The following is a 12,656-nucleotide window of genomic DNA, read 5'->3' as shown; positions in this document are numbered from 1 at the left end:
ACCCCAAAAAAAAAAAAAAAAAAAAAAAAGTAGAATGGAATTGACACAACAACGTCATGTCCCGCCCATTCTAATTTGTCATCACTTTGCCCTTTACTTTCTCCTCTCCTGTGTTGGAGCCGAAGCCAGACTGGCCAGGACCCACTTCAAGTATGGTCCAGGGAATGAATTCTATATTGCCCGTGCCTGCAGGTCTGATCATAAGCCGGCCCACCCTTTCTGTCCTGACTAGGGGACTTCCTGAACCGCATGTTCACTGAAGAGAGATCCCCCCAGGACTCCGAGATGGAGAATTGCAGGGACTATGAATCCATCGAGGTACCAGACAGTTACACAGGGCCACGCCTCTCCTTCCCGCTCCTTCCCGACCATGCAACTGCTCTGGTGGAAGCTTTCAGAGTGAAACAAGTAAGCTCCCCCCGGGGGACCTGGGTCACCACCAATTCCACGGAATGTGTAGAAGTAGAGCAGACGCAGTGCAGAAGGAATGGCCCTGGATTTAGGGTGTTTGTGTCAGGGATCCGTCAGAGAGATCCACTTGCCCTTTTCTTAGCCAGGACCTGTGATTGATCAGCCAGTTTTTATGGATTGAAAATCCCTTCTCCCCATCATGTAATCTCTCTGTTCATTCATCCCACAGATGATTGCTGAGTGCTGCTATGTGCAGCTACTCTTCTAGGCACTGAACAGTGAACAAGACAGACACAAATCTCTGCCCTCATGGGGCTGAGATTTTTAGTGGGGAGACAGATAATAAATAACAAATGAGTAATAGTGATATATTAATATATTAGGTGACAGAGCTATGTCAAAGCATAAACTAAGTTCTAGGTGGGAGAGATAGCAATTTTACAGGGTGGTCTGGGAAGGTGTCACTGAAAAGGTGATTTCTGAGCAAAGGTCAAAGGTGGGGAGAGAGGGTGCTATGTGGACGTCTGGGGAATGCGTTCTAGGCAGAGGGAACAAATGGAAAGGCCCTGAGGCAGGACCTTGCCTGGACTGCTCGGGGGACATCAAGGAAGGCCATTGTGGCTGGAGAGGAGGGAACCAGGGAACAGCTATTAGAAGATGGAGACAGAGAGGTGAGTAGGGTGGACTTTCATTCTGAAAGAGAGGGGGAGACAATGAGCGCAGGAATGATATAATCCAGCTTTCCCTTTAATATATTCATTCTGTTTGCCGAATAGAGTACTGGGAGCAAGGGCTGGAGCAGGGAGGCCAGGCAAGAGGCTACTGCAATAGTCTAGGCGAAAGATGACAGTGGCTTGAAACCCGGGTGGTAGAGGTGGAGCTGGTGAGAAGTGGTCAGATTCTGGCTCTTATGACAGATTCCAATCCTTCCCCTTTTTCATATGAAGATTATTCATTGCAGGAAGAGCTGGGACGATTTTCCCAGTAATGTCAGGATCACCGATACCATCGATATACATGCACTTATTCATACTTTGCTGAGACAATCCTGTGTTTCTCCCAAGCTCAAGGCAAGCAGGGGTTACATAGGGTAGGTAGGAAAGAGGACATCAGTTCAGTATTTGGGGGATGATGCAAAGCACAAACAAGGGCCCAGATGGGTGAGAAGGAAAGGATCTGTGCATAGGGAGGGTCCCAGGAGCAGTTTACTGGGGTCACTTTTGTGGTCTTGGGGTCATTAAGCAGTAAAGGTGAGGCCCATCTTCCCTCACAAGTATGTGTTGTTTTGTCCCATCCCTCCTCTTCCTCCTAGTAGAGGCTCCATGCTCGCTATGTCTTGAATCTTTTGTATGAAGCCAGGAAACATCTGGTACAACTACCAAACATCAACCGGGTCTCCACTTGTTACAGCGAGGAAATCACAGTATGTGGTAAGAGCCAGTCAGAAACGGCTTTTCACGAACCAGAAAACTCTGCCTGTGATCAAGGAGGGGCAGGAGGGCTGGAGGGGACCCGATGGCCACTCGGGCAGGCCGGGTTCACGCCTTCACACTGATTACATTTACATATATATTTACTCCACAGTTATTTAAGGTAGGGGTGGTGCCGTGAAGGAGAACTGTGGGGTGAGAGGGCCCAGCCTCTGCTTTGTTTTTTCCCAGAGATTCAGATTTGGCCCCAAATTCCTCCTCTCCATTCAGAACAAAATCCTAGCAAATACCCAGACCTTCCCTTGTTAGAAGACGGTTTACTTACTTACTGGACTCGAAAAGGCCTAAATGCCTAGCAAATTATTCCTTCCATCCACATTTATTCAGCTTCCAGAGAGAAATCCTATTGCTGACAATCTTCTCCATCTCCTTATGTTTTCAGTGATGTTTTAATAACCATTGTAGACTGATGCCCCGCACTTGAACTTAGGGGAGACGGTGATACACCAGGGATTGTAAACGGGCAGCCTGCAGTATGTCTTGTCTGCCTCAGAATGTTCTTAAATTTCTAACATTAGCTTCCAACATTTGAAAATTGGAGGATTTCATATTAAAATCCAGATTACCAACTTCTTAAAATCTTGTAACACTGACCCGTGAGTAGCAGCTTCTTGCTTTAGGTGGGGCAAAAATCTCTCTAGTTCTCATCCAGGTTTTCAACCCTGCAGTATTCTGTCCCATTTTTGCTTCAGTGAAAATGTAAGTCATTCACTGTTCATGGTAATCGCACAGGAGAAATATCGTGCTTTCTGCTTTCAATATTAACTATCCCTGCAACTAGGGAAGTTAATATTTATCCCTATCTTATATATGGAAAAATGAGTAAGCATAAGTTTTTCAGGCGTTCCTGGGTATTTTCCTATTATTTAAATTGAGATATAACTGACATAATACTGTATTAGTTGTAGGTATACACTGGGTGTTTTCCTTTTTATAATAAAAAATTAGAAACAATGGTGAAGACCAATCAAAACTGACGTTTTTCTGTCTTTATTAGGAGATTTACACGGCCAGTTGGATGACTTAATCTTTATATTTTATAAGGTATGAACGCTCAAATTATGTTCCTGTCTTGCTCTGAGGTTTAATTTAGAAGTTCAAGTACGGTCTCCATTAAAGAAATGCTTAAGTTATTACTTGGATTTTAAAATATTTTAGAAAAATATTTGCTACTATGTAGCAAATGTGTAATGTAAAAGTCATCACTGCATTATATTCTAGTGTATCTTTGTAAACTGTTTAAAAAATACAAAATCTAAGGTTAATAAAGAGAAGGAATCATTATTGGGAAAAAAGAAAATCAATTCCTAAATAGAGAAATTGTTTATTATCAAAGCAACCAAAAGCTATTTTCATATCTATTTTTAGTTATCAAATACAGAGCATATAACAAGCTATATAAATATTCTATTAATGTAATTAACACAAAGCAGTTTCTGATGTATTGTCTTGTTAAATCCTGAGAAATGCTTTGGATAACGCATTTATTTCGATGAGCATGTCATAACCTCAGCCTGGCTAGAAAGGAAATATGAAACCAATACAAAATGTTTCCAATATTCCCATCTTTTACTGACATTTCATGTTTGGAAGAGAGCCAGACAGCACAGAATTGGCTTTCAGGCCTGATATGACTGTCAAATGCACACTGGCTTGACCCAATTTCCTATTCCCTTCCTTCCACTGCCTCTTCTCGGACTTCTCCCCTTACTGGGAAGAACGGCCTCCCGTCACCAGAGCGGGCCTATGTGTTCAACGGCGACTTTGTGGATCGAGGGAAGGATTCAGTAGAGATCCTGATGGTTCTTTTTGCCTTCATGTTGGTTTACCCAAAAGAGTTCCATCTCAACCGAGGAAACCATGAGGACCATATGGTGAACTTACGGTACAAAGAAAAACGTGACTGGGGATTTGATCCTTACTTGTTGTGATTGTAAAGTTATTTTGCCAGAGCTTTTCTTATTTGTTAGATGCCTTTTTCAAGTAGTTTTCCAATCTTATAAAGTGGAATACACAATATATAACATTTTAAAAGATTTTAAAAAAATTTATACAATAGCCTACTGTTCTGATAAAACCATTACCTTTGTTTTCACATAGCCATACACTTTATCATATAAACAATAAGGGTTCACTGTAGAAAAAGTAGAAAATATAGATAAGCAAAAGAAAATGAAAATATCCCACATCTCTACCCACAGATAATGGTATGATTTTAAACATTTGGGCAATTACTTCTCAGTGTCTTTTCCATATATTTAAGTAGATGCCTCTAGCGTATGCATTTTTATTAAAAATGCAAGCATGCTATAACTAATATCACTAAATCTAAAATCTGTTTCTGCTTCTAACTCTAGATATGGTTTCACAAAGGAAGTGATGCATAAATATAAGGTACGCTGCCTTTAAAAGCAAAAGCTTCTCGTAGTTCAGATAAGTTGAGTAAATTATCTGAAACTTAGTATCATATTAATGTCATTTTTTTAGACACATGGCAAGAAAATACTAAAACTACTGCAAGATGTGTTCTGCTGGCTTCCGCTGGCCACGCTGGTTGATGAGAAAGTCCTGATTCTTCATGGTGGAGTGTCCGACATGACTGACTTGGAGTTCTTGGCTAAACTAGACAGGCACAAGGTACTGACTGAGTGCTAAAATAATGCAGATTTCACTATAATGCCAGGTGTCACTGCCAACATAAACGTCATCTTGACTCCATGCTGACTCCAGTTGACTAATAAAGCCATTAAATCTTTGAACGGAGGATTGGGAACCCACAGCTGGTGCAAGCGTGCTGTGATCAATTAATGTTTGCCGTGGACATGACAGTAGGGCGAGGCAGCTAGTGCCATGTTTGCCATTCCTGATCTAGGTAATTCTAATCACTACCCCTCGATCACTCCACCTGATGCGCCTCCATTTCCTAAATACTTCAGATCATCTTCAGTTAAACTCAAAGGTGTATTGAGGGCCTACTACATGCAGGGATGCTATTGGCAGATAAAAAGATGAAGATCAATTGCAGTTAAACTCAACAACCATGTTTTAATTGCTTACTCTGTGCAAGGGAAGTGCTAGCAGAAATACAAAAATAACCAGAGATGGTACTTGCCTTAAAGGAACTTACAATAACCAGCAGGGGGAGGGTGAGAATGAAAGACAGAGTACATTATACTGCAATATGAATAGGTCTCGATTTTCTGTTTCATTTTGGAAGTGGAAAACTAGAAAGCAAAGATTCTAGGGAGTTCCCTAGTGGTCTAGTGGTTAGGATTCGGTGCCTTCACTGCTATGGCCCGGGTTCAATCCCTGGTCTGGGAACTGAGATCCCACAAGCTGCACGGTGTGGCCAAAAAAAAGCAAAGGTTCTGTTTCCTTTTAATCATAGACTCTTACACTTGAATGGTATCTTCCTGTAGCCTCTCTCCTCCACTGCCCATCCACACAGGAATCCCAGCTATGACATCCTTGACAACAGTAGCCTGAGCAGTTCCAAAGACAGAGAAGTCATTACACACAAGCCAGTCTACTTTGGGCAACTCTAATCGGTATAAAAGTATTTTATGAGACCTAAATGAAAGAGCGTTTCATTTATGAAACCTGGGTTTGAATCCGGGAACATGCACTTCTTGGCTGGTATGGCACCTTTGTTTACTAGATTGTCCAGGGACCAAGGATTCTTAGGTCTTGTTCCCTGCCATCCTTAGCGTGTCATCCCCATGCACTCACCTGCACAGCTTGCCACCACGTCTGTGTTCCAGGCAATACAATAGAAGAATGAAGGGAAGAAGAATATCCTACCCTTTAAAGACATAATGAAGACGAAGACGTTGCATACATCTCTTCTGCTCTCATCCCATTGGTCAGAATGTAGTGTCAATACATTCCTGTAGGCAGGATGTGGTGGGCTCCATTGATCTCTGTGGGACCAGCTTAACTTGAGTGTGATGGATCCCTGGCTTAATCCCTTCAACTTCACCAGGGAGTGGGTCATGAATAGCATCTCATAAGGTCCAGTCCAGCAAGGATGGAGATGGCCTCCTGGATGTTTATTCTTCCAAGATTTCAGCAGGACCCAGTCTCCAGGACAAAAGTGGCACAGGGGAACATCTGCAGGAAACATTAACCTGCTAGAAGCAAACTTATATAGAGCAGTTAGAGTAGCTGCCAGTGATTCTACACACCTTACATTATCTACGTTCCTTAATTTGAACTCCTTCTGGATCTCAAACCATTTCTGGAACAATGGCAGGGTCTCTCATACAACATTTCATAGTTGGCTGAACTGGAGCCTGCTTGTAGGGTCTACCTTCACTCAAAGCAGGGCAACTGGTGAGGCTTTATCCCAGGTTAAATTCATCTGACCAAGTTTAGTTACATGATTCCTCTTTTCCTCATCATTCCTCATCACAAAAGAGTATGATTCCGCTTTTCCGGTTTGCAAGTAGATTGGGGTCACCAAGAAGCATGTACTTTCCAACAAAGGTTTAAGAAGACTCTAGATACTTTTTGAGTTATTCTTGCTATAAAGGCCCCTCCATTGTCACTCTGAATGAACACAGGTAACCCAAACCTAGGAATTACTTCTTTTAGGAGAGCTTTAACAACCTCAGGCTTTTTCAGACCAGCAAGGAAATGCTTCTACCCAACCAGTGAAAGTGTCCACAAATACTAATAAGCACCTAAGGTTTCCAGTGGCTCTTGGCATCACAGTGAAGATCTTCTCCCAGTCCAGTACCTGGAGTCCGAACTCCTTTGATTAATGGCAGTGGCCCAGTTTTAGGATTATTTTTAGCACATGCCATGCATTTCTGTATCACCTTTTGAATTGTCCTTTGCATGTTTGGTCCTGTAAGGAATTTCTAAATCCACTAGAGGGTGGCATCTCTCCCACAGTGGGTACTCTGGTGTGTATAACGTATTACATCTTCCATAAGGCATTCAGGTACAAGGATCTCGCTATGTCTGTTATAAACCCACCCTTCCTAGAGTCAGGATCCTGAGAATGGCCAGGACTCCAATCAGATCCCCATTCATTGGCCTTAAGTCTTCAGGAAAATACTTTGGATAGCATCTTGTCAGATCCACATCAGGGGATCAGGGCCAACATTGGGGATCTAGGCTGTTTTAGTCCTGGCTGCTAGCTTTGCTGCTTGATCTGCTAGATTATTCCCTTGAGCAGTCAGACAATCTGATTTCTGATGTCCTCGACAGTGGACATTCATTCTTTTGGCTCCATGACAGCTTCTAATAAGGTTAAAATTTATTTGGTATAAAAGTCTATTTATACCAATTTCCTTCTTCCCTGCAGTTCACATCCTCTCTCTCTCCAAATGGCCCCAGCATGGACCACCAAGAAAGTATATTTTAGAATCAGTGAAAATAGTTACTCTCTTACCTTTACCTGTATGGGGGGGCTCTCATCAGGGCTATAAGTTCCACCTTTTGTGAGGAGGTACGTGGGGGAAGGGCTTCTGCTTCCAGTGTCTTTGGGATGAGTTACCACTGCACACCCAGCTTTGCATTGTTCCTGGTCCATAAAGCTGCTTCCATCCGTGAACATCTCAAGGAGTGGGTCCTCCAGTGGTTGGTCCATCAGGTCTAGATGGCTGGAATAGCCCTGTGCAATTATCTGAATAGGCTCTTCAATATTAGTTGGGAACAAAGTGGCAGGATTCAAGGTGGAGACTGCTTTCACAGTAACATTAGGATTACCCAATAATATAGCCTGATATTTTCCTCATCTTCCTGAAGTTAACCAATATCCTCCCTTCTGTTCTAGGAGGAGAAGTGCACAGTGAAGGGCATGCACAGTGGTAGGTTGTTTTAGTGTAAATTTCTCTGCTTCTCATAAAAGATCACAGGCAGCTGCTATAGCCCAAAGACAAACTGGCTATCCCTTAGTAACTGCATCTAACTGCTTTGAGAAATACGCAACAGGCCTCCTTATGCTGCCCAGTTTCCGAGTCAGTCAGGATTCCAAGGCTGATTGATTCCTTGTCTCTCATGAACAAATAAGTCAGAGGGCTTTCTGATGTTATCTGGAAGACCTAAAGCCAGGGCCGTTAGCAGTTTTTCTTTGATAAACTGGAATGCCTTATGGCATTTCCCTAGTCCAGTCTTGAGATCCACTGTCTCCTCCTTTAAGAGCTTCCTAAAGGGGTTTTGCAATGAGTCCAAAGTTGGGGATCCAAATGAGGCAGAACCCAGCCATTCCTAGGAATCCCTGCAGTTGTCTCTCGGCAGTGGGAACGGCAACCCTGACTAGAGCTTCCTCTGTCAGGGGGCAAGTCTCTCTGCACTTGTGAGAGTTCAAAACCCAAATACTTGACAGAGGGCAGAAAATGTGTGCCTTTTTCTTGGACACATTATAGCCTCGTTCAACCAAAAATTCAAAGTCAAAACCGTATCCTGGTCTGAGGTGTCCTTTGTCTTACTAGCAATCAGAATATTATCCCCATACTGCATCAAGGCTCCCTCAGTTAGTTGAGGGTCCCTCAGATCTTTTGCCAGGATTTCTCCAAATATTGTGGGGGAATTTTTTTTTTTTTTTTTTTTTGGATTTTAGTTCCCCGACCAGGGATCAAACCCGCGCCCCCTGCAGTGGAAGCATGGAGTCTTAACCACTGGACCGCCAGGGAAGTCCCTTCTGGGGGAATTTTTAAATCCCTGAAGAAGTACTATCCAATGGTACTGTTAACTTTTGTATCTAGATCTTACTATTCAAAAGCTAACGACTCTTGGGATTCAAAACTCATGGGTATACAGAAAAAAAGGGACTCCTTCAACTCTAATGCAGTAAACCAACAAAAATCTCCGGACAAAGTAGTGAGCAGAATACATGGGTTAGGGACTACTGGATGAATATCTTCTACGATTTGATTAATTGCTTTTAAGTTGTACACAAACCGATATTCATCTGTGCCTGGTTTCTGGACCAATAAAATTGGAGTATTATTAGGTGACGGCATGGGCGTATTAAATCATGTTCAAGGAGGGCCAGTAACAGGGGTTGCATTCCACACTTTGCCTGCTCCTTTAACAATTACTGCTTTAAGTTTGGAACTTTTGCCCCAGAGTGAAGTCTAACCTGTCTAGGCTTAGCCATCGTTGCTCTCCCTGGCCTCCCATCTGCCCATACCTCCAGACACACTTCCTGCAGTATCTCATCCAGAATCGTTGCTAGCTGAGCTGTCCTCTTTAAGGTCAGAGCAATAAAGCCTGCAGTGCGCAAGCCTGTTCTGGTGATACTTTAATACCCATTCGTCCAGGTGCAAAGGTAACCTTGGCAGTAAATTTAGTTGGTAAATCTCATCCCAGAAGGAGAACGGGGTATTCAGGCATGTATAGAAAGCTATACTTCAGATGGGTTTTCCCCATCTGGCAGTCTAGCAGCAGGAGAAAAGACTTTTTCAAGATTTCTCCAGACACCCCAGTTACTAAAACACAATCTCAGAAGCAAGTTTAGAAAGCTGGGTATTTAAAAGCCAAGTGAGTGGCCCCAAATTGGTCAGAAAACCTGAAAGTTGATTTCCCACCCTCATCATCACTGGGGACTCTGTAGGAGAGATATTGATGGATTTTGACAGGATTTAAAGGAAACCCTGGGCCTCATCATTCTTGGTCACTCATTCTCAGTTCGGGCATCTGGTGTGCCACTTGTTGTTTACCTTCTCCAAGAGTCTTATTTAGGATGGGACACTCTTTTCCAGTGTCACTGGAGGGGTCCCACTATGGGGTGCTCCATTCGAGTGGAAGCTTGGGGCCGCCTAACTTGCGCTGAGTCCCTTGTGTGGGTCCTTGAATTGATCCAGCCTCTTGCCTGTGTTAAGGCAGCCGCCAGCAGAATGGACTGTCGTTTCCGTCTCTGTTGTTCCCTTTTCTCCCGAACCTGGTCTCTGCCATTAAAAAAAGGCAATTTCAACAAGCTGAGACTTAGGCATCCCTAAAGCCCCTTCCACCTTTTGCAGTTTCTTCTGTATAATGGGGGTGCTCTGGCCAATAAAAGTTGTTTTGGTACCCCTCTTCGCAATGAAGAATGGAATCTCAGTAACGTTCAAGTTTTGGCCTATCCCCAGCATTCACATCCCAATTAGGATCCACTGTTGGTACAGCTACCCTTGCTGCAGCCCGTACCCGGTTGCCAGGGGTTTCAGTATGAAGCCAATATGCCTCCTCCCTAGCTTTATCCAGCACCATTCTAGTTGTCCAGTTCTTCTGAAATGAGGAAGGTATTTAACACATTTTGAACGTCTGCCCAGGTTGGGCTGTGAGTTGCAAAAATCGATGAAAAAAGATTTTCCATTCCCTTTGGGTCATCTCTCTAAAGTTGGCATACTCTTCTGATTAAATACAGCTAAAGCTGAAAAGGGGGAGTGGACCCAGATCAGTCCCATTGGCTGCCCGGTCTCAGCATTCACACCCACAACCGGGACTTACCTTAACAGATATTGCCCCACCTGAGCTTGGGTAGCTCCCTGGCCAAACAGTACCCTGATCAGTACGCAGTATGAGAGGGGAAGACCGTTCCTATTTCTGGATCTAACAGGGGTGGGGAGGTAGGGGTGGGGATGAACCTGAGTCTGTGACTCAGGCGCTGGCAATGAAAGAACAGCAGCACCATCGTATAAGGGTGGGGGAGGAGCAGTCGAAGCGGCGTTCGACTGAATTAATAGCAAGTCATCTTCCTTTTCATTAGAATCAAGCAAAACAGGTTTCTTTGTCTTCCCTTCCTGTTGGACCATAATCTTACAATAACATATCAATATTCTGATACAATAACATAAAAGACCATACATAAATTATTTCACCTTATTTTTCTTCCCATTTACAAAATCTAGTTGCAAAATTGTAATTCAAGGATCCACTCAGACCGTTTTGCTCCAGGATCTTAAGGATATTGTGGCCATGCAGTGTTACCAAAAAAAACCCCATAAAAACAAAAAACCTTTTCCACGAATTTATAACTGAAAGTCTCCCAAATTTGGAGAATGTTGCCTAGAGGGCTGCAAGGGGGAACTGAATTAATATTTCCCCTTTTGAAGAGGCTTTGCTTCCAGGTGGTCACAGCAGTGAAATTTTTCCAAGCGTCCTTGATACAGTCACCAAGAAGTTGAATCCCCAATTGCCAATCCTTAGCAACTTAAGACAATCAGCCATAGGTGGACATGGACAAAACAAGACCAAAACAAAACCAAAAACCAGAGCCCCGGGCCTTTAACCCGGGTATGGTGGTCAGAATTGCCAAACAATCCAGGCACAGGTGCATTTCTTTAACAAGGTTACTCACCCAAAGACGTCTTCCAACCCCAAATCCCCAAAACTGTCTCCTTGCTGCAAAACTAAGCACTGAAGGTCAGCAGCACCTCACCAGGGAAACCCAGAGGATGGTCCCTGGAAAAAACGGGCAAGGGAGCCGCTTGGACTCACCCACAGGCTCTCAATACTGCAAGGGGCCAACCAACCACAGCCGAAAGGTCCATCTGGACTTACCTCCTGGCTGGTTTGCCATATTTGTTAGCAAACTAGGTTCCTTTTGCCCTAGCATAGCAGCCAAAATGCTGAGACACTGAGGTTTACAGCAAAGAGAGGGTTTATTGACCAGGCAGCCAAGTGAGGAAAGGGAGAACAAATCTCAAATCTGCCTCCCTGAAGGCAAGGTGCTCAATGTATTTATAGGAGAAAGCAGCAGGGCATCTGAGGTGTGAGGAGTGTGGGGAAAGGTGATTAGAAAAAGGTGCAGTAATCATGGTTCTGGGCAGGTGTAACCAGGCTACACAGGCCTCTCCACCTTCAAAAGGGCACTAATAATACCCCAGTGCATGCCTAGTTGAAGGGTCAGTGGTCCCCTCCAGTCTTAATCAGCTCAGCCCGAACTAGACACAGCTGATTCCAAGTTCCCGGAAAACAACACAGGCAAGCGTCTTATTTAGGCTGTGTACTGCTTGGAGGACACTCAAGTCTTCTGTAGCAACAATTAAAACAACCTTGATTAGCGAAGGCAGGTTATAGGTGGAATGGATTTAACTAATGATTACCCACAGTTTCAGAAAATTGGAGAAGCAGGGGCTCTGGAGTCAGATATCTGGATTCAGTCCTGGTACAGTCTTAGTATCTCTATGCCTCAATTTTCTCACCTGTACTATAAGTAAGGATGCTGTCTCACAGGGAGGTGAGGGCTAATCAATGACTTCATGCAAAACTATGAAGATGACATCTCATAGGGGTGTGAGCCCTAATCAATGAATTCCTATAAAGGGCCAAGGATAGCACCTATTTGGAAAAGGCTCAATACATATTAAAACTATTACTCCCCTTAAGAATAAAAGTTAGGGGTGCCTCTTTCTAAAATAAATTTATTTATTTATTTTTGGCTGCGTTGGGTCTTCATTGCTGTGCGGGAACTTTCTCTAGTTGCGGCGAGCGGGGGCTACTCTTCATTGTGGTGCACGGTCTTCTCATTGTCGTGACTTCTCTTGTTGCAGAGCACGGGCTCTAGGCGCGCAGGCTCAGGAGTTGTGGCTCGCGGGCTCTAGAGCGCAGGCTCAGTAGTTGTGGCGCACGGGCTTAGTTGCTCCGCGGCATGTGGGATCTTCCCGGGCCAGGGATTGAACCCGTGTCCCCCGCATTGGCAGGTGGATTCTTAACCACTGCGCCACCAGGGAAGTCCTAGGGATGCCTCTTGAAGCAGATAACATCCTTATAAAGTTACCTGAGGATCGTAAGGGCGGGACTGATGGACTGGCCCTCGGCTGT

General features: G+C 44.0%; 1 protein-coding gene across 1 annotated transcript in view; it reads left to right on the top strand.

Annotated features, from left to right (window-relative positions):
- The window catches only part of LOC112405636 (serine/threonine-protein phosphatase with EF-hands 2-like), a 39,723-nt gene that overhangs the window by 21,955 nt on the left and 5,112 nt on the right, over positions 1-12,656 (top strand). The window contains exons 6-12 of the mRNA XM_024754120.1: positions 233-408; positions 954-1,082; positions 1,727-1,841; positions 2,899-2,945; positions 3,620-3,786; positions 4,259-4,295; positions 4,389-4,538. Coding sequence (XP_024609888.1) covers positions 233-408; positions 954-1,082; positions 1,727-1,841; positions 2,899-2,945; positions 3,620-3,786; positions 4,259-4,295; positions 4,389-4,538 — 821 coding nt within the window. The remainder of the gene's footprint in view (positions 1-232; positions 409-953; positions 1,083-1,726; positions 1,842-2,898; positions 2,946-3,619; positions 3,787-4,258; positions 4,296-4,388; positions 4,539-12,656) is intronic.

The sequence above is a fragment of the Neophocaena asiaeorientalis genome, unplaced genomic scaffold (genome assembly GCF_003031525.2).
Source record: "Neophocaena asiaeorientalis asiaeorientalis breed wild unplaced genomic scaffold, Neophocaena_asiaeorientalis_V1.1 scaffold148, whole genome shotgun sequence".
Taxonomy (NCBI): Eukaryota; Metazoa; Chordata; class Mammalia; order Artiodactyla; family Phocoenidae; genus Neophocaena; species Neophocaena asiaeorientalis.
The sequence above is the reverse complement of the archived record's forward strand: the minus strand, read 5'-3'. Positions and strand labels throughout refer to the sequence as shown.